This window comes from Triturus cristatus, chromosome 11 (genome assembly GCF_964204655.1).
Source record: "Triturus cristatus chromosome 11, aTriCri1.1, whole genome shotgun sequence".
Classification (NCBI taxonomy): domain Eukaryota; kingdom Metazoa; phylum Chordata; class Amphibia; order Caudata; family Salamandridae; genus Triturus; species Triturus cristatus.
The window spans coordinates 1,111,381,582-1,111,404,330 of NC_140594.1; the positions used below are offsets into that span (position 1 = coordinate 1,111,381,582).

The 22,749-nt window shown below is 45.0% G+C and overlaps 1 protein-coding gene across 1 annotated transcript in view; it reads right to left on the reverse strand.

Moving 5' to 3' along the window:
* LOC146786107 (uncharacterized) overlaps window positions 1-22,749 on the reverse strand; it is a 124,279-nt gene that overhangs the window by 48,130 nt on the left and 53,400 nt on the right. Inside the window, exon 3 of the mRNA XM_085635604.1 lies at window positions 19,292-19,384. Within this exon, the coding sequence (XP_085491730.1) occupies window positions 19,292-19,384 (93 nt within the window). The remainder of the gene's footprint in view (window positions 1-19,291; window positions 19,385-22,749) is intronic.

Genomic DNA, 22,749 nt, shown 5'->3' on the forward strand with positions numbered 1-22,749 from the left:
CAATTTGCCTTTCCAGTTACCTCCAGTATCTGCACGGGCAAGGGTCTGAACAAGCATGGATGCTTCTCCTCACACCTCCCCATTTGAACTTTGAAAAAAGGTTTAGTAGCATCCTTACCATTGCCTCGATCTACCCCTTCGAAGATTTGAGCGGGCCGGAACAAAAATATTTTGCTCAGAAAAAGCCCGGTGTACGGATGTTTGAGAACCACCGAGTTAGTATCCACCTAAAGGAGTATCACAGAGGTAAGCAACTTGTTTATCTGATGGATACTTCTAACCGTATATTCCTAACCTTGGAGAGTCTCTAGAATGGTCCAAGCCAAGAAATACTGCAAGACTTAACGAGCGAAGTACCCTTCCCAACGGACCGGTCTATCCTGGCAGCACTGTTTTGTGAACGTGTGAACTGACGCCCATGTTGCAGCCTGGCAGATGTCCAAACAGCTGGTTGCAACTTTGGCTTGGACAGAATGTGCCAGCAGTCCTTTCAAAGGCTGTTTCTTGGCCAGACCATAGCAGACCTTTAAAACCCAGAACAATTCATCTGGAGATGAACAAATGTTACTTACCTGTAAACTGTGGTTCTCCAGTATTGGTGTCTTTCATAGATTCACATGCTTGAATATTCCCCGTCGTCGAAGTGGGAGTCCCACGGTATATATAAAAAGCAATAAGTATCATGTATATATACATATAAACATACATAACCACATAAGAGTATATACATACCCAAATAAACTTATATATATATATATATAGTTCAAATAACATATCAAGTTAAAATACCATAGGATAGCATTGAGACATAGGAAAGCATTGAGAAAAAGAATCACTTTGCTAACATATCACTGTCATTTTATAGTCCAAACTCCAGCCAATCAGGCGCTAGCACCCTCTAGAACCTTCTCCTCAGAGGCTCAGACCCTCAGATTTTCGAGCACGAGAGTGACCATAGAGCCGAAAGAGGAGAAGAGAGCCTCTGAGGGGAGGAGGGTGGGTCGCATGTGAATCTATGAAAGACACCAATACTGGAGAACCACAGTTTACAGGTAAGTAACATTTGTTCTTCTCCAGTATTTGGGGTGTCTTTCATAGATTCACATGCTTGAATAGAATAGTAAGCAGTAAACAGTATTCGGCTGACCAAGCCGTATTGATATTGCATGTAATACAATGACAATGTATTTAGAACGCAATTAATAATACCCCAGGAGGAGGGAAGTAGCAGAGGCTCACCTTATTTAAACAGACTTCGTAGAACTGCCTGTCCCACAGCCGTGTCTGCTTCGTTAATGGATTCCAGACAGTAGTGCTTCGTAAACGTGTGTCTGCTGGACCACGTAGCTGCCCGGCATATCTGATGGATGGGCACACCAGCGAACAGGGCAGTGGAAGAGGACATAGCCCTCGTTGAATGGGCTCTCACTCCCGAAGACAGAGGCTTACCAGCCTTTTGATGGCAAAAAGAGATTGCTGATGAAACCCAACGGGCAATCGTAGGTTTGGTGACCGATTGTCCTTTGCAAGCACGCCCGTAGGCCACAAACAACTGGTCAGATTTGCGAAAGGATTGAGTTCTGCTAATGTAGAATTTAAGACATCTCTTCAAGTCCAGAGAGTGTAAGCTTTGCTCCGCCGGGGTTTGTGGATGCGGGAAAAAAAGTCTTTAAAAGCACCGGTTCGTTAAGATGGAAATCGGATGGTACTTTAGGTATAAAAACCGGATTAGTGCGGAGGATGACACAGTCCGATCTGAATTGAAGGAACGGAGGCTTTATTGTAAAGGCGTGAATGTCACTGACCCTGCGGGAAGAGGTCAGAGCAAGGAGGAGGGCCACTTTCCAAGTTAAAAATTTGACATCCGCTGAGTGGATAGGTTCGAAGGGCGCCTTCATGAGCTGAGCCAGCACGATGTTCAGGCGCCACGTGGGTGGAGGACGCCGAATGGGCGGGAACATTCGGAAGAGACCCTTGAAAAATTGCTGTATGACTCTGGATGAATAGAGAGAGGACGAGCCGTCTTGTCGGAAGCGAGATATTGCCGCTAGAAAGACCTTTAAGGTAGAGTGCGATAATCCAGACTGCGCTAGTTGTAGGAAGAACGGCAGAATGTGTTCTGGGGGAGCGTGCACAGGATGAATGTGGGCGGAAGCACACCAAAGACAAAATCGCTTCCATTTGAGCTTATACGTTTTCACTGTGGATGGAGCTCTTGCCTTAGCTAACACCTCCCTGCAGGCTGGAGGAATGTTCAAATGAGCAAATTCAAGGTGCTCAGGTTCCAAGCCGACAAGCTGAGAGAGCTGGGATTCGGATGGCATATCCGACCATCGTTCATTGTCAGCAGATCCGGCTTCAGGTGAAGAAGGATGGGCTCGCGTTGGGATAGGAGAAGCAACTCCGAAAACCATGCTTGCCGAGGCCACCGTGGAGCTATTAGAAGTACATGGCACGGTTGTTGTCTCATCTTCCGCAGCACTCGCGGAATCAAAGGAATCGGCGGAAAAGCGTACGCAAATATCCCGTACCAATTGATCGAAAGGGCATTTCCGTACGACCCTTGGTGGGGAAACCAGCTTGCGTAGGACTGGCATTTTGCATTCTGCGGGGTTGCGAAGAGGTCGATTTTCGGGTGACCCCAAAGGTTGAAGACAAATTCCAAAGTCGGTTGATGTAACTCCCACTCGTGGGTTGATGATGCTGACCGACTGAGTGCATCCGCCAGAGTATTGGAAATGCCGGGCAGATGAATTGCTTGTAACGTCATCTGATGGAGTATGGCCCAACTCCAAATCCTCTGCGCCAGACGGGAGAGCAGTGGAGATCTTGTCCCGCCCTGTTTGTTCAGGTAGTGCATGCACGTGGTGTTGTCTGTCTGAATGAGGACTGACTTCCCTTGGAACTGCAGGCGGCAGGATTTCAACGCCAAGAAAATGGCCATCAGTTCCAGTCTGTTGATGTGCCAGCAACGCTGAGCCGCTGACCATTGGCCCTTGACGGATAGATCTTGAAAATGTGCGCCCCAACCCTCCATGGATGCGTCCGTGGTAAGGACGAGTTCTGGGGTTGTCGACAGAAAAGATGTTCCTGCTGCGATGTTGGCAGGACGGGTCCACCAATGCAGCGCTTGAGCCATGCGGGGTGACACCACGATCTGATCGTTGAAGGAACCGGAAACCTGGCGCCACTGCTTGTCTAACTCCTCTTGGATGATGCGACTCTTTAGTCTGCAGAGAGGGATCAAAGCGATGCATGAGGACGCCATTCCCAGAAAGGATTTCAATATGCGGACTGAAACTGACTGCTTTGCTGCGATGGAGCTCGCAAGCTGTTGAATCCGTTCTTGACGCTCTGCTGAAGCGAAAGCCATGGCTGTGCTCGTATTGATACAAGCGCCGAGAAAGGTCTTGCACGTAGTCGGCGTGAGTTGAGATTTTTGTACATTGATCGACAACCCCAGGGACTGGAACAGATCGAGACAGCGCTGGGTATCGAGGGCCGCCTGGTGGGAGGATTGAGCTTTGATGAGGCAATCGTCCAGGTAGGGGTATATCTGAATACCCTCTTGTCGTAAGTGAGCCACCACCGGGGCCAGGAATTTTGTAAAGACCCGCGGGGCTGAGCAGAGTCCGAAGGGTAGGACTTTGAATTGGTAATCCTTGTGGCCCACTCGAAATCGTAGGTATTTCCTGTGGCGTGGTAGAATGGGCACATGGAAATATGCGTCCTGCAGATCGATCGTTGTCATGTAATCCTCCTGAGAAAAGAATTGGAGGATGTCCTTCAATGTGAGCATCCGAAAGGACTGAGTCTTGAGAAATTTGTTGAGCAATCTGAGATAGAGGATGGGACGCCATTCCCCTGATTTCTTTAGTATGAGGAAAAAACGGGAATAGAATCCCAACCCTCTTTGATATTTCGGAACCACTTCGATGGCACCCTTGTTTAACATTATTTGGATCTGTTTGAAAAGTTCTTTGAGATGGGCGGGTGGTGGCCCGGATGGAGGTGTGCGTGGAGGAACCTTCACAAACTCTAGGGCGTGGCCCCTTGAAATAATATCCAGAACCCAGCGGTCCGAAGTGATTGAGGACCAGGTTGAAAAGAACTGGGAGATTTTTCCTCCAACAAGAACTAGAGGATAACTGGGAAAAGGAAGTTTTTTCCGTACACAGTCACTGCTTCTTGGTTGAATTCCCTCTGTAATTCGACTTTCCTCTATATGACTTGCTAGTTTGCTGTCTGTAGGACTGCTGCGGTTGTGAAAAGTACCGTTGTTGCCCTTGGTTGTACGAGCGGTATTGGGACGAGGAGCCACGAAAGGACGATGATGAGGAGGTGCCGCGGCCGCGCGCACCTCGAAAGGGCTGCTTCCTAAACTGTAGAGTGCCGAGGGAACGAGCCGTATCTGTGTCCTTTTTTATGGTTTGCAAGGCATCTTCCACATGCTGGCCGAATAATGACTCCCCGTCATATGGCATGTCCAAAATCTTAGCTTGGACCTCTTGCCGAAAAGAGGTTGATCGAAGCCAGCCCTGTCTTCTTAGGACGGCTGCTCCCGCCAATTGGCGGAAACCGGTGGATGCGATGTCAACAGAGCAGTCAATGATCTCGGATGACGCCCTCTCACCCTCTTGCAGGATCTTCTGAGCTTCCGCTCTAGAATCCTCCGGTATAAGCTTGACCAATGCAGCCATGTCCGACCACATCTGTATATCATAACGGCCGAGGATTGCCAAAGAATTCGCAGCCCGGACCGTTGTTGACGCCATGGTTGAAAACTTCTTGCCTATGGCATCCAGGCGACGGCCGTCGCGATCCGGAGGCGCCGACATTGGAGAGGATGGATTCTTGGAGCGGCGCTGTGCCGCTTGTGTGATCACTGAGTCCGGCTTAGGTTGAGACACCAAGCAGGCTGGGGAAGAATCCGGAGCTTTATATTTTTTCTCCAGGCGTGGGAGCACCGCCGGAATAGAATTAGGTGTCTTCATTAACTTTATGCCTTCATTCCATATGAAGTCTATGATTGGCACAGCTCGTACTTGTTTCTGAGGCTGGGACTTGAAGTCGTAGAAGAAACAGTCCTCTTCCCTAACCACCATGGGAAGGTGAAAGCGTTGCGCTGCTCTCTCCATCAGCTGATGGAACCCTGTTATGTCGACAGGTGGCGAGTTGACTGGTGACCTTGGCGGTGATGCGGGCGAATTGATTTGGTAATCATCCCAGTCCGCCATAGAGTCGTCCTCTGGGAGCTCACCCTCTTCCGTATCCAGATTGTCCATATTATCATCCTCTGCATTGGAAGGCAGTGCAGGTGTGGAGGGCGTGGGTATCGTTGGCAATATAGGATGAGGTGGAACCTCAGATGGCGCTTCACGTGGAGAATTTTGAGAGGATGCTGGAAAGCGACGATTATAATCTTCCAACATATATTGGAGGTTGGAAATAAGCCGCACAGGAAGCTGCACCATAGGAACCGGAGCAGAGGAATTTTGCTCTTCTTCCTGTTCATAGTATTCATCCTCCTCAGACTCTTGGCACTTTATATGTAGCTCAGAAGGACTATGAGCATCCCGAAAAAGAGACTGATCGCCCTCATCCGAATCGTCCTCATCCCCTGAGGGAAATAGTTGACGAGGTGGCCGTGGTCCAGGTGGTAACATAACTGGGTCTAGCATGGCCTTACGACGTAGCATTAAGGAGCTGTCCACAGACCCCGGTGCTGGCGTTGACATTGGCACCAATGGCATTGTCGCAAAATTTGACCCCACCGTCGTCGAGGCGACCGTCGACGAAGTAATCGTCGACGGAGCCGTCGTCGACGAGGAGGCTGCCGTCGACGGGGTGGCTGCCGTCGACGGGGTGGCTGCCGTCGACGGGGTGGCTGCCGTCGACGTGGTGGCTGCCGTCGACGGGGTGGCTGCCGTCGACGGGGTGGCTGCCGTCGACGGGGTGGCTGCCGTCGACGGTGTGGCTGTCGTCGACGAGGATGTCGTCGACGAGGCTGTCGTAGACGGGGCTGTCGTCGACGATGAAGATTTCCTCTTCTTCTTTTTATCCATCGTCGACGGAGTTGTAGACGTCGACGGAAGCGCCAGCTTCCCAGTCGTCGACGAAGAAGTGAGTGGTATCGTCGACGAGATAGTTCTAAGAGACACACATACTACCGTCGACGGAGAAGACGTCGACGAAGTCAGTGTCGTCGACGAAGGATATCTGCTCGATACCGTCGTCACCGTCGTCGACGAGGCTGATGAAGTAGCCGATCTCGTCGACGGAGGGGCCGTCGACGGAGGGGCCGTCGACGGTTTTGACAGTTTCTGACTGGAAACATGTACTGACGGAGTCAAAGACGCCTGAGAGCTACGTCTCGGGGGCGCAGACGTGGTAACAGAGACTTTGCCTGTAGACACTTCCTCAAGGTGAAGTCTCTTCTTTTTCAGAAAAGGAGATGGCAAGTCCTGGACACTTCCACGCTTTGAGGAGACTCCTGTTTTGACAGAGGCTACACTTTCCACCTCAGAAAGTGGGTTGTCTGTATCCTTTAGTTTTTGAAGCCATATTAAAAGGCGACCTTCTCTATCTTTCAAAGTTTTGTGAGAGAAAGTTCTGCAGATCTTACAGTTAGCCACCTTATGATCAGGATACAGACAATAAATACATTTCTCATGGGGATCCTCAGAGAAAAGTCTTGACTTTCCGCAAGATGAACAAGGACGGAAAAGAGATTTCTTACTTGCAGACATGATGAGAGACAAAAAACCTCAAACCAGATGAAGAACTGAGCAGAGCTCAGGGAGACTCCCTTCACACGACGTGCGGTAGAAAATCTGAGGGTCTGAGCCTCTGAGGAGAAGGTTCTAGAGGGTGCTAGCGCCTGATTGGCTGGAGTTTGGACTATAAAATGACAGTGATATGTTAGCAAAGTGATTCTTTTTCTCAATGCTTTCCTATGTCTCAATGCGATCCTATGGTATTTTAACTTGATATGTTATTTGAACTATATATATATACAAGTTTATTTGGGTATGTATATACTCTTATGTGGTTATGTATGTGTATATGTATATATACATGATACTTATTGCTTTTTATATATACCGTGGGACTCCCACTTCGACGACGGGGAATATTCAAGCATGTGAATCTATGAAAGACACCCCAAATACTGGAGAAGGTCTGTTTCTGCCCTGTGCTTCCCTTTTTCACTCCAGAGAAAAAACCCACATAGAGCTGGTCTTCCAACCAATGATCTTTGGTGATAATGATGTAGATATTCAGAGCTCTCTTTAGGTTTGGGTGATGGAGTCTCTCTTCCTCCTTGGATTGATGAGGAGGAGCAAAGGCCGTCAGTCGAGTAATAGACTGCCTAATGTGGAAAGGTGTTAGCCCTTTTGGAATGCTGCCTTAGTCTTTAGCACCAATTTTTCCCGAAAGGAGGTGGTGTACTGTTGCTGGACAGAAAGTGCTTGAAGCTCACTCACTCCATGAGCTGACATGATCGCAATGGGGAACATTGTCTGAATTGTGAACAATCTCAGGAAGCAGCTGTGAATAGGCTTGAATGGAGCGCACATCAATAACGTAAGAACCAGATTGATGTCCCATGGGGCATCACAAAGGGTTTTGGTAGGAACATATGGATCAGCCCATTCAGAAACTGCATCCCAACTTCATTAATTAAATAAAGATGGCTGATCAGGCAACCATATAAAGTCTGATAAGGTCTTGTTGAGTTAGAGAAAAGGAGAAAAAAAAAAACATCTGATAACTGAGTCCAAGGGTGGCTGTATCAAGAAGAACACTAAACAACAAACTTTTCTCAGCATCCTGCATAGATAATTGCAAGCAGTGTGGCTTCGTGCCAGTAACAAGTGGCCTCCCCGTGCAGGAGCTCTCTGATAGGGGCAATCGTGGTTTCCTGTTCAAAATGTGTTTTATTAGCAGTCACTCAATGGTACGCCACTATGCGGAGATTTATTGCCTTATTCAGGATCAATTACCTGAAGTATTATTTCTCACAGAAACCTGGCTCAGTTCAGCTACTACAGCCAAATCTATATTACCCCATGCCCCCTGGTTACAACTTTGAAAGATGAATTGTGGCAGATGGGGTGGTGTAGCGATTATCCACAAATCCTCGGTGGGCTGCAGTCTGGCTCCCTGCACGATTCAGGACTGTGACAGCACCTTAATTCAGATACCTATGAATGATTTGTTTTAATCCTCTGTTCCTTCTAATATATAGACCCCCCCCCCCCCCCCAGGCCCCTCCAAAGCTTTTAGAAATGCCTTGATAGACCATGAGGCTATATCAGTACTTAAGCTACCCAATTTTAGCCTTATTGGAGACTTAAATCTTCACACCGATCAGCCCAGTGACAATGAGGCCTACAAACTGATGGACGATTTGGCATCTATACAACTGGGTCAACTAGTGAGAGGGCTTACGCACATGGAAGGTCATCTCTTAGATCCGTTTTTCTCTAATCTTCGATTGATTACCCCCTGGCTCATGACTTGGTTTGACCATTACTTGATGCTTATGATAATCAAACTGACTAGCACTATTAGTACTACTGCCACTAGCACATTATTAAAATGCCTTGACATAAATTGAATTTGCCGGAATTTGGCAGCTATATTTCAGCCGATAACCCCAGTTAGACTCTAACCTGGACCGCACAGAGTCCAAGATAAAGTCATGTCCCACTTTGGCCCTTGACACTTTCATACCTGTCCGTTAGGGTCAGGCCAAAAAAAGGCCCTGCACTCCCTGGTTCAAAGATACTTTGGTTGCGGAAAAAAAGCGCTGCAAGGTGTGAACATGGAGAAAGACTCATGATGGCTCCATGAAAACACGCTACACAAGTGCAGTAAAAACATCATAAAATGATAAGGAAAACTTGGGCAGACTTTTTTTTTTCTAACAAAATCATAAACTGTAACAATCCAGCAAAATACATATTTTCTATTGTTAAGTGCCTAACAAAACTGGCAGCTTCTGCAGGACTAGTCAAGTCCTCGACGGACCACTGTAATAAATTAATTCCATCTACTCCCATTTTCCGCCAAATGTCCAAGTTGAAGCAGAGGACTGTCCTTGCTGGTCAGGTGAGCAGAACTGAATGAATTAGCTCCACTTGACTTGGCCTCTCTAACGTCTCTATATAAATCAATCAAGGGAAATCCTGTTCTCCCGATGAACCCCCTCAAACCCGAAACAGTTCTTAAACTTCATGAATCCATCTTTCTTAGAGGTTGCTTACCTCTCTCGAACCTCGGGCGTGGAGGCATGTAAAAGTAATTCCCCACTGTTGAAGAAAGGGTCCCTCGGTCAGACTAAACCTGAAAATTACAGCCCCATCTCCCTGCTTTCCTTTTTAGACAAAGTAACGGAAAAGCACATTAACAATCTCCTGACTAAGTTCTTAGAGATTAACCATACTTTGGATAGATCTCAAAACAGCTTCAGGCCCTCTCATAGTATGGAATCAGCTTTTTGGGAGGCGATGGAGGCACTCTGTAGGGCAGCGGATGAATGTGGTTCATTGGCCCTTATTCTTCTGGACCTGAGCGCTGCCTTTGATACCGTATCGTATAAGGTGCATCTCCAATGTTTCTATTATTTAGGTATACGAGGCAAGGCCTTGACATGGCTTGCCTCTTTCTTTAGCGACCGCTCCTTTCAGGTATTCCACCCTCCTCCCCCTTTTCAACCTTGCAGAGATCCTGGGACCATGGTGTCCCACAGGGCTCCTCCCAAAGTCCCACTGTTTTTAATATTTATGCCAGGCTGCTGACAGATTGTGAAAGCCTTTGGGATCACTATAATTTTTTTACATGGATGATACGCAACTTATTGTTACTCTTTCTGCGAATGCAACCAAAGACAATTTCCAGAAGTGTATTTTTGCAGTGGCCAGTTGGATGGAAAATCTGCTTAAAGCTTAATGCTAGCAAACCGAGATCCTGCGGTTTGGGAAGCACACCAAAACCTGTGGGCCCCCCCTCGCTTCCCCAAAACCTCAATCATCCATTAAAAATTGGGACTTTTGGTTGGATGATACCTTTTCTGCAGCTGATCATTCAGTCACTTATCCTGTTGCGCCTGCATTACTGTAACATCTTGTACTTAGGTGGCAAGAAATCTGTTATCAAGAGGCTGCAGTTGGTCCAAAATGCAGAGTCCAGATTACTGTTCTTTCTCCTTAAGTGTTGTTCCATCTCTGGCCTCATTCAGAAACTCCATTGGTTACCCATCGAGAAGCACATACAGTTTAAAGTCCTAAGCACAACACATAAGCTAATGAATGCATCAGGAGCCCCCATTTTCTCTGGATTTATGCAACCGTATTTAGCCACAAGAGCTCTCGGCTCAGCAGACTTAAACCTGGTGGTGATTCCTAGGTGTAAAACAAAGATCAGGAGGCCGTCTCTTTCGAGTCCTGGGCCCGGCCCTTTGGAAAAGCTTGCCACCAAGATTACGGAGTACGTAGAATCAGGTTCTCTTTGGGAAACAGCTGAAAACTTGGTTTTTTGCAACTAGGTTTTGTTTCGGGTCTTTACATTGTACTCCTTGCCTCTGCTTTTCTCTGTTGTGTGATACCCTTATTCAATGATAAGCGCTGGGAAGTCACTTTGGTGGGGCAGTCATGCGCTCTATAAATCATGTTAACATAACAGTTTTAGTAGAGGGACTCTTTGCTGCCAAAAAAAAAAATCACATGCACAACTTCACAAGGGAGATCGAAGGCAGTCAGCTGTCTCAGCTCAAACTCCAAGCATGTAGGTGTAAGCTGTGCAGGCTCAGGTGCAGAACCCTGCCCTGTTGTTGCAACAGTAGGTTCTCTTGAAGAAGCAGCCAAACTGGAGGACAGTTTCTCAATGCCATAAGTTCTAGGTAGCACCCTCTCCTGGCCCAATATGGAGCCTCTCGGATGATTTGGGCCCAGTCGTTCCTGATCTTCTTCGGAGAAGTTTGTGCAGGTGAGGTTGAGGTGCGAAAGCGTACAGGGTTCCACATCTCCGGTCAAACTGAAAGCATTTAAGAACAAGGTATTCCTTGGGAACTCCAACACACAAAAGCTTGGACTTAGTGGTGAAAAGATCAAGCCAAGCTTCTCCACATTGTTGAAAACGCCCTGTGCCACCTCTGAGTCAGGCTGCCATTCGTGAAGCATTTGCCCACGCCAGCTGAGGTAGTCTGCCCTGGAGGTTAATAATCTGGCCAGGTGTTGTACAACCAGGGAGAGGCTCTGGAGACTCAGCTGGTTCAGAAGTGTAAAGCAAGCCCCCTGGCACAGGATCCACAACACTTGATGCAGTACCACATGGCAGTGGTGTGGTCTGTGAGGACCTGTACCCGTTCTCACTTAATGGATGGGAGGAAGGCTTTTGGAGCAAAGTGGAGGCCACACAACTCCAACAGGTTGATGTCCTCCGATTTCTACCTCTCCCAGATGACCTCACTAACCCAGCACCGATGCATCCAACATGACAATGAGCTTTTGGTCAGCAGAGAGCGGGGTCTGCTACTGATCCAATTGCGTTCCAGCAGCAAACACTGCATATCTTTCAAAGTCTCCTCCATCAACTGGATGGAATCAGAGAGGTATTCTTTATGCCGAGCCCACTGTCACTTCATGTGCCACTGTAGAGCATGCAAGTCTCAGCTGTGTGGTACACTAGCAGGATGTATGAGGCCAAGAGACATAATTGCCATTCTTACTGAGATCCAGGTCAAGGGTTGAAATATCAGGTTCATAGCCCGAATGTCCTGACCTAGCTGATTAATTCCCTTTCTTTGGGCTTACCGGTTGATCTCCCGAGAAGATTACAGCATAACTTTTGGTGAGACTGCCTAGGATAACTCACATCTAACCTCATCTGAAAGAAGTTCACTGGCTTCCCATCAAGGAGAGGCGGAGGTTTATAAGGACTTGTTATGAAACACAAAGCCTTCTATCACTCCGGTCCTCAATATCTGTCAAAAAGGATTATCCCGGTCATCCACCTAGACCACACTGCTCCTCGAGCTTCCTTCTGATGGCGATTCCCAAATTTAGAAGGAAAAGGTGGGGTGGCAACTTTTATTCCTACCCGGCTGCTAGAGATCAGCATGCCCTGTAAGAGCATCTTCAGGCCAGAGAGGATATCTTGGTCTTCAAGCGCCTGCTTAAAACATGGCTTTTCAGCTTTCCATTCTAAACCCATGACACTCAGGATCAGTACTTACATATAGCACCGGGACACTCAATGAGTAGCTGTTGCGATAGATGGACAGATAGACTGATGGACAGACCGATGTGGAGGGAAGGCTCGAAACAGCAGCATGTCCAGGCTGGCTCCAATGTAAGGAACCTTTGCAAAGAAGTCATGTGTGACCTCAGCACTCTGATGCAGAACCAAGAGATTGGTCGTCTTCTGCAGATGGTCCTCGACTATTTGAAGCAAGCCGGCCTTCAGTAGCTAGTCATTAAGGTAAGGGAATACTGGTATTCCCAAACTCCGAAGATGGGCAGCAAACACCACGATCACTTTTGTGAACACCTGAGGGGCGGTTAAGGCAGAAGACGACCACGGACAACCGAAAGTACTTGTGGCCTATTTGGAACCACAAGTAACCTCTGTGGGACTGCAAGATGGAAAAATATGGAAAAAGACATCCTACGGGTCAAACGCCACCATCTAGTCTCCTGGATAAACGGCAGACAACTTGGGACAGAGGAAGCATCCTGAACTTGTCCTTAAGGAAGAAGTTCTGGGGCAGAGATCTAAAAAATAGGATGAAGTTCTCAATCATTCTCTGGTACCACAAATTAGTAGGAGTAACAACCAGTTGCGGCTTCTGATGCAGACACCCTCTCTACAGCTCCCTTCTACAAGAGACCTTGAACTTCTTATTGGAAAATATACAAGTGACCCTCTGGAAGTTCTTGTGATGTAGTTAGCATTTTTGGAGGGGTGGAAAGGGAGGTTAGGTTGTAGCCATGTTGGACAATTTGAAGCACCCATATGTGATGCCTTGCCACCCGTGGGAGGTAATAACTTATCCAGCCTCCAACCGGATGACAGTGCGCTGCAGAGGGCAAACTAAAGGGATTTTACAGTGGTGGCGGTTGGGATTGGGGGAGCTGGGAGGGGGCATAGGGGTGCTGGGGATTGGGTAGTTTCTTTCCCCAGGGGGCCTGGACATTGTCCACTGAATCCTTGACCTCGACCTCAAGAGGCTTTGCAAGACAGTTGGTGGTGTCCAGCCCTGATCCGATTACATATGTTGCTGTGTCCTGGCCATCCTAAATGATTTGTTGAAGACTGGCTCAAAGGTTATCCAGGACCGCTGGCAAGATGTCAGCCACCATGTCCCACAACACATGCGAATAACGCCCCAAGAGGCAATTGAGTTTATCAGCCTGTGGGCAAAACTATCAAACATGCATTTTCCAAAAGCGTCCATGCTTTTCAAATCTGTCCGGCGGGATGGTTGGAAACAGGCTGCATTCAGCTGGCTTGTGAAGGCCTAAACTACCAAGCTCTCACATGTTGGTTCCTGCAGGAGGAAGGTTGGATTCCCTGGAGACACTATGTCTCCTGGCTATTTGGTGGCTGATGGGAGGGAAAGATCCTGGCTTCGCCCAGGAGCCCAAAAGACTGTCTTGTCTGTCAGTGCCTCAGTGAATGGTAGAAGGGATTGTAGAGAGGTCTGTCCAGGATGCAATACCTCTGAGCACTATTGCCTTAACTTTGACTGAGGGAAGGTGGAGTTAAGTACTTCAGCTGCTCTCCTGGCACCTACGGCAAATGAGGACCACCCTTCGATGGATTGGCCAGGAGGCGAGTTTAGGGAAGTATCTAGGAATGTATAACGCCCATTGACCTCTTGCAGGTGAAGGAATAGGTTTTTGTCATCGTATAACTGTTGGGTGTCTTCGCCCATCATCATTTTGTGGTCAGAGAATACAGAATTAAGAGGAAGTGTCTGAAACAGACTGAAGATGTTGGAGGGATCGAGGTGGATGCAACTTTGGTAGAGATTGCTTAGGATTCGCTTCAGAGTCCAAAAGGACTATGTGCTCTTACTCCTGCGGCGTTGATGCACGGGGCCTGACGCAGGTTTCAGCACCGTAAGGGAAGTCAGAACAGGCATCAATCCCAGAGTCTGAGTGGGACCCAGGACAGGGCTGAGAAGCAGTGTCTGCGTCGGGGAAAGATCCACCAATAGTAAACTGACTAGAGGTCTTCTTGGATCAGTGGGGCCCGAAGGAATCTGTGGTTAGAAGTAGCCATCAGAAGATGATCTCTTCACAGTTGTAGAGGAAGTCTGTTCCATAGGTGACAGGGTCGTCGTCATTATCGTCAACGAAAAAAAACCCACATACAAGTAACCACAGAGGACTGGAGTTTAGTCAGGATATCAAGGAAGTTAGATGTATGCAGGTTTTTGTGTGTCCTGTCTGGTGAGTTTTTCTATGGAAACTCATTTTTTTCCCGCGAGGAGGTTGCTTTAGAGTGCAAGTCCAACTCTGGAAAACCCACATGGTTTCACTTTTGCGCTGCCTTTGTGGAAGTACTTAGTGGAGCACTTTTAAGAGTCAACCTCAGATGGTGGTGCATTTCCCTTAGAAGGAGGGTATATCTTCATTTGCAGTTCAAACTGCTCATTTTCTTTCCCTGTCCTTCATGGTCTTTGAAGGAAAGGTTTTACAAATTACGCTGCAGTAAGACTTGTGCTTTGGATAAAGGGAAATAAATACTTTGCTCATAATGGCTATCAGTATAGATCTTTTTCTGTCCACAGGTAGAGCACAATGTGAAGAGATTTTTCTTCTTTTTGTCATAATGACAGAAAATGGAAATTTCACAGACAACTACCCCAAAACCAAGTTACAGTACACAGAAAACTATCTATAGGGCTGGCTCAGCTGCAGGGACAAAGAGAAAGTATCAGGATAGGGTCACTAAAAGGTCATTGTCGTAATGGTGGGTGAGGGATAAATCGCCACATGTCCACTATTATGACCTTTGGGTGGAGGCAAACTTTGATCAGAATCTGAGCTTTGAAACCTCCGAGGGGTCATTTGTTCTAGAAGAGGGACAGGGTTGGAACCAGGCTTAATGGTGACTGGATGTTTTTTCATAATTTGGTATCGAGACCTCTGTCCAGATCGAAGTCAGTTCAGGTCATACATCAGAACTAGCTCTGGATATGCCACCAAGGACATCGGTACTTGCGTCAACAAGAAAGGAACCGACACAGGTTGTGGCACCATGGTGGACGTGTGAGCCAGTATGCAGCCTGTGGAGGGTCGGGAGGGATGTCTGTCTGCACAGTTGATGGATCCATTTGCAATCCAAGCCGACTGAAGGCACCCTGCAGATTCTTGAAGGCCCGAAGATGTGCCACAGGTAGCCGGAAGCGTGCCAAACACCAGCAGCGCGGCTTTCTTGAAGACTTTAATTTGTTGCAGCATCGCAGATGACCTGGGGAATTCAGGACGCATTAGGAACAACTGGAGAATCGACTAAATGACTCACAACTTGACGCACTTGCGCCTTCTCTTAGACTGAGTGGGGAGATGGGGGAGAGTCCCACTTCGCCTTCTTGCGTTTATGTTTGGAATTAAACTTCCTTTAGGAGCGCGAAGTTGACCTCTCGCAAGAATGGCCTTCGGAGCGTATTCTCGCCTTTCGACTGGGAAAGTGATCCAGACTTAGGAGAGCCCTGCAACTTCTTGTTTTTGAAGTTATTCAGCTTGGTCTTCTGGTCCCAGATCTCCTCCAGGTGCATAACTGCGCACGTCATATGACTGAATCATGCCCCAAGCTCCAGAGACGCACCTTGCATGGTCCTTCACCAACAGCTGTTCGGACAGTTTCGGCGTGGTTTGAAGCATGTAGTTTTAGGACAATAATCTACATACTGCACCTCATTAATACACTGCATTGCATCCTAGACACTACCCCAACACAGAGCATCACAAGGACACTAATCTATAAACTGCACACCATGCACATAATGAAAACGCTGCATTGCATCCTGGGGAGGTTTAGACACATCAGTGAACCGATTCCTAAAGACACTAACCCACCATATCACATTGCAAGCACCCATCTGGGCACCGACCTACAACACTGCACTGTATCCTAGGCATAATAGAGACATCAAAACACAAAAAGGCATTCCATTCTAGGGACACTTACCCATCATACTGCAGCTAAAGAGGCAATAACACAGCACGGTGCTCCAGCAAAATCAACCCAACACATTACAATGCATTATGACTGCACTGGATGGGTACACTCAAGGATCACTAACCACCACTTTTCGTATCACAAGGATTAAAAGACTGCACTGTAAAAGCCTGGTTTCAGACTGCCATGGCCAGTAAGCAAAGGCACTGAGACCAGGATCAATTGTACTACACCCTACTAGCACCAACCACCACACTAGACCCTAGCCCACTGCAATGCAATCTAGAGCATTTACATATCACACTGCATCATAGGACACTTCATGGCTGAATCCTAGGGCCATCAACAGTGCACTTTTTGCCCAATTTTCTTATATAGATCTTTGCAAAATGCCACTACTAACCATCAATCAGTGGTCGCACAGCACCTTCGGGCAAAGGTAAATACAGAGAACAATAGACAGTGGAATAGGGTTTTGTAAAACCCCATGATAAAGAACCAAGCAGTTCATCTGGGAAGGGTGGGGATGTAGCGAGGGCATCCAACACCAAAAATATTGCAAATGAGTATGTCCTAAAAATGACAAAACCTTCAAAAGAACAGAATCCTGCAAACAAAAGAGGAACACATGCCAGGTTTAAGCATCAGACCAGTCAAGGCTACAAGGACCAATGACTGGTGGACTTCATAAGGATTGGATTCTCCAAAATCCAGCAGAATGGGTGTGGCTTGAGGTTTTGCTGAATGAGGCAATCATACTCAAATCTTAGATGGAGTGGAGGTCAGATCTTCAGGGAGCAGCCCAGTACATTGAGAGTCTGACCACCAGCTTTTAAATTGAGTTGATCACGTGACCAGGGGATAGTTGCTGCTGGACCCTAGACCTCTGGTTGGTATGCAACGAAGGAACAGTTTTGTGAGGTCATTTGGTGAATGCCGTTGAAGTGCCTTATGTTGTACTACAAAACAATGTTCACAAGGAACTCATTTGAAAATAGTCATCTATCGCGTACAACATCAATAGTTGTGTTTGAATTAATCTCTCACAGGACTAACACGAAGTCAGTACTTAACACAGTAAGCCTACACACAACCAATCATAATTTACCAAGCCTCAGCCGAGGTCTTTTATTTAACACAAATTTTTGATCACATATAAAAACATATCATATATACATTACTCCTCTCTTTCTTACATTTGCAGTGCAAAGTGACCCCAGTGAAACCATAACCTCACAGACACAAATAAACAAAAAATAATAAAAGTGCAAAAGGTTATTGGAAAAATTAACAAGGACAGTTTGTAAATAATATATGATAATTCAGTCAGAGCTGTCTCTTATTTCGTTTGTCGACGGCGTTTCGACCCACTTCTAAATACCGGGTCTCATCAGGACTGTAAATATGGGGACTAGTTTATGGCATACATAAGTCCATTTCGGATCAAGTATGCAAAATAAAATTATTGTGTCCAAACTTTGACTTTGTTATCAAAATATATTGTATATTATTGTATCTTCCACCGATAATGGTCAAATGGTAGGTCGAATATATGGCGGGACACGCTTCCTTGGGCTTTATGTTAATATTTATCCATATTTCAGAGGTGCCCCAATTATTCAGGGAGATACGACCTGTTCTTAGATCTGGAGCCAGCGTGATACATTCCGCTACTGGCACGACACGGATTAATCGCGTGTAGAGTTTGGGGCTAATTGGTTATTGCCCGTTTTGATTACGGACCCCGTTTCCTTCGCTGCAGTTTACCAGACATCAAAGTCGATCTAAGAACAGGTCGTATCTCCCTGAATAATTGGGGCACCTCTGAAATATGGATAAATATTAACATAAAGCCCAAGGAAGCGTGTCCCGCCATATATTCGACCTACCATTTGACCATTATCGGTGGAAGATACAATAATATACAAAATATTTTGATAAAGTCAAAGTTTGGACACAATAATTTTATTTTGCATACTGGATCCGAAATGGACTTATGTATGCCATAAACTAGTCCCCATATTTACAGTCCTGATGAGACCCGGTATTTAGAAGTGGGTCGAAACGCCGTCGACAAACGAAATAAGAGACAGCTCTGACTGAATTATCATATATTATTTACAAACTGTCCTTGTTAATTTTTCCAATAACCTTTTGCACTTTTATTATTTTTTGTTTATTTGTGTCTGTGAGGTTATTTCACTGGGGTCACTTTGCACTGCAAATGTAAGAAAGAGGAGTAATGTATATATGATATGTTTTTATATGTGATCAAAAATTTGTGTTAAATAAAAGACCTCGGCTGAGGCTTGGTAAATTATGATTGGTTGTGTGTAGGCTTACTGTGTTAAGTACTGACTTCGTGTTAGTCCTGTGAGAGATTAATTCAAACACAACTATTGATGTTGTACGCGATAGATGACTATTTTCAAATGAGTTCCTTGTGAACATTGTTTTGTAGTACAGTGTACTTACCCGGTTCGCAGGGACATAAGGGTTGCTCTTGTGACTTTGAATATTGAAGTGCCTTATGTAGTAGAAGATAGTTTCGAAGGTCACTCCTCCTTTTAGAGGGAGCCAATGAAGGGGATTCAGTGCTTAGTGGTCATTACCTTTTAGACCACACAGGGAGGCTACATAGCTTTGAGAGGAAGTTGGGGGTTGGATGGAGGAGGTTAGAGGAATAAAAGATTTACAGTTACTCACAGCATGCCTGATCATGATTTGCCTACCTTTTGAAGCAGTAATATTACCAAAACCCCCTCCTGAACCCAACACTGAAAATATGTTTCCGCAGTGCCTTTTCAAGTTTAACATTTAGAAACATATATGGCTCACTTCTGAAATCAAATATTCTGCATTTTGACATACTGTTAAAATCAATTCAGAGGGATTTTTTTGCCAAACAAGAAAAATCTGGCCTCCTGCACCTTGAAGATAAGGAGGTCCAGAAGAGGGCTGTAAACTGGTAGAATTACAATGCTGCAAGAGTCTTTATCACAGATTCAGAAAGTCTTGAGACTCAAAACAACAAAAACGCTCAAGTCTAGTTAAGACAGAGAGAAAGAGTAACTTGTGGATAATAGGCACTTACCTCATTGGGGTAGGGGATATAACCAGCATATGCCAATACAAATGTACAGAATTGGTTGAAGTCTTCAACTGTTCTTTGCCTTCGCTTTGGTGGCTGCAAAAAAAATAAATTACAAATTAAAATGAAGTTCTGCATGTCACAAAACTCTCTCCAGGCACACAAACAAGTTCAACACCTTATCCCCAGTTGTACCTAAATACTCTGCAGGTACAGAGTCAAAATCAACCATACCACACAACACAATAGAACAAAGGCCCCTTTGAACATCCTCCACAAATAGGCAAAGAAGAAGGGGTAAACGGTTAGGCGGTTGGTATAAAAACTGTTTGTACGTCAACTTGCCCAAAGGTAACTTTCAAAAGTGCTTTATTTATGGTCACAAAGCAATCTTCCTTATTCTTCCCCAGATTAGTAAACCCAAGCTTCTATGCAACCATCTGTCTGCACAGATCTGGACATTCCATTAATCTATGTAACAAATTTAGCCAACCTCGCGTTGGCATTTTAGTGACTTGGTCATGAGCATGCTAAATCGGATTTTTTCGTTTCACGTCTATTGGCTCTATGGTGGTTATTCACAAAATTACAACAAACCTATACAGGGCATGCAAACCTTAAATATAATAAAATACCCAAAAAACCAAATACGAGAATATCAAAAGGAACTGGAATAGGATCAAACACAACAAACCAACTAAGTGTCCCTTGGACATCAGAACCTTGATCAAACTGAAACACCCATTTCAAATGTATGAGAAAATTAAAGCTACACCCATTCTTTGAAGACAAACCACAGAAACCTGCTTGTACTTGGAAGCCACCCATCACCACTACATTTACCACAGAAGACTTAGACACAATATGCCTCAGCTTCCCACTAGCAAATATAGACCAATAGGGAGAACCAGGAATACAAAATACAGCAAGGAAACCGATAATGGATACATTATGCCACATGGAGAGCAATTTCAAGTCCGGATCAACATTTACATCTCTTCTCCCATCCATAATACTATTTACCTTTTCTGCTGGGTAACCATAAATTATCTCGATCATCATCATTGTAAATGCAATAAGGAAGGAAGCCATCTAGCGTCCAATACAAATAAGGACCAAAGACAATCAATTTGTAGAAGGATGAGTAGACCATTAAGGAAGAAGACAAAGAGGGTCATTCTACATAACAAGGGTTTTATAAATGAGCTTTAAGGGCAAAAGCGGACACCCCATATACTTGGTGAAAACCCAACCCATAAGACACAGCTAGACCTTCAGACTAAACTAAATAGATGGCATACAGAAGGTCTTGTCACCCCGGAGGCAAGACCGTTTCTTTTTCTGGACCCCACCACCGTAGCTACATTTGATCTTCTACCAAAAAATACACAAAAGGGGATTTTCACCAACAGGCTACGCAATTGTAGTCGGCATAGATTATACTGATCACCATCTACATCCACTGATAAAGAATGTATCATCTTATATAGGAGATACCTCACAAAACTTGAAGATGCTGAGTGTCAACAAAATATACATACTGGCAACAATAGAGATATTATGACTTTGTACATCTATCAAAATGAAGATGGCCTTAGGACCAGCAAGAAATCACTTGCCACCAGATCAGCATGTTTTTGCATTATATGGGAGAGGGAGGCCAACTAAATGATGCAATAGATCCTAGGTTTCTGTCTTAGAAAAAACATGTGTGTATAATTGCGATTACTGTCTCGACACGAAGGAGCGATGGGTGCAAAATGTGATTGACTGCATGTCTGTATTTTTATGGGCAAAACTGAAAACCATTGGCTATGGGATGAAACCTTCTCAGACTACACAACCCATGTAATATTTTGGTGGAGGCACTATATTGATACACTTTTAATATGGCATGGATCATACACTCTACTGCGAAATCACATTACCAAAATGAACCGCGATACCTGGAACATCAAAATTACTTTTCTGTATCCACAATTTATATACACAATAATAAAATACTGATCAAAACTTCACTATAAGGGCACTGCGGCAAATTCCATTCTTGCAGTAGCGAGTTGCCATCCACAGACTATCACACAAAATAGTCCAAAGAGTGAATTCTTACGAGCCAAACTTAACAGCAGGGAAGACACCATCTATCAAAGAGCAGGGAATAATCAAAAGAATATATTTTCCCTGAATATCAAACAAACGCCAACAGAAAATGAAATATCAACAGGTCCAGTCTCCTATCCATTACCAAAGCAAATTAACAAATCAACCAACCCATCAGATTCATTTCAAATTTCTACGCTGGGCCTCATCATACTCACAGAATTCTTAAAGAACACTGGGATTTTCTTCATAACAATGTTACAACCAGCAACATCATACCATCTAGACAACAGCCTGGGTTCAGACGAGCACCAAACCTCAGGAAACTCATCTTGCAACTCCGAATTCAAAGATCAAAGAGGAGGCCAAACATTCCTCAACACAAAGGGCTTTTATACTTGTCATGATTGCACACAAGTAAACTTGGGAAAAATAAAACTCCACAATTTCAATTTTGCAATAGACAACAATTCAAAATCAACCATTCAATTAAATTCAAAGATACTTTATTCGGCCAAAAAAGGCCATAAAAGCATACAAGTTAAAACAATTGTTCCAAGGACACATAAAATACAAAAAGCTTTAAAAAAAAAAAAAAAAAAAAAAAAATACATAGCAGGTCCAGTTAACGAATACAAAATGCCTAGGACTTTTTATACAAGAACATAAAACTCACTATTAAAAAAAAAGGGAATACAGAATACAGCTCGGGATGTAAAAATCAGCAGATAAAGTGCAAGTGTGGCACTGCGTTGGCATGATCAAGAAGCAACAGGTTAAAGCCCTACAATATTCCTTCATGAAATAAACACTAATAATCCCCATGGGACTCAAACCAGATTCAGACTTACTGGACCATGAGCATCTTCTTCAGGACTCTTAATGCTCCCGAAAAAAAACTTGCAAACCAAGCGAGAGGAAAGCATTTGTAAATACAATAATGCAGATCTTGCTTGAAAAAACATGGCAAGATCTAAGCAGCGGAAGGCTAAATCAATCATTCGATTAACGGTTACCTTAACCATGTGGTGTAAATCATAATAACATAGCCTTGCTAGCAAATATTTAAGAATGAAATTCATTAACCGTATCGGAACATACACAAAGATTAGATCATGCCCTCAAAATCATGCTGTGTCCAAATCTACGCTGTACATTGTTTCAATGCAAGCGATTATATTTTGCGTTCTATCATTGGCAGTGTAAAATAAAAATGATGTTTTGTGGCATTATTGTATTACATCCAAAGTCCAGCATGTACATATATTAGAAAATATATCCATACAAACTGTGCAGTAGATATAGGACAACTCTGGGGGTTTTCAGTATTTTTAGCCTGTCACTATTAAGGAGACTTCAAT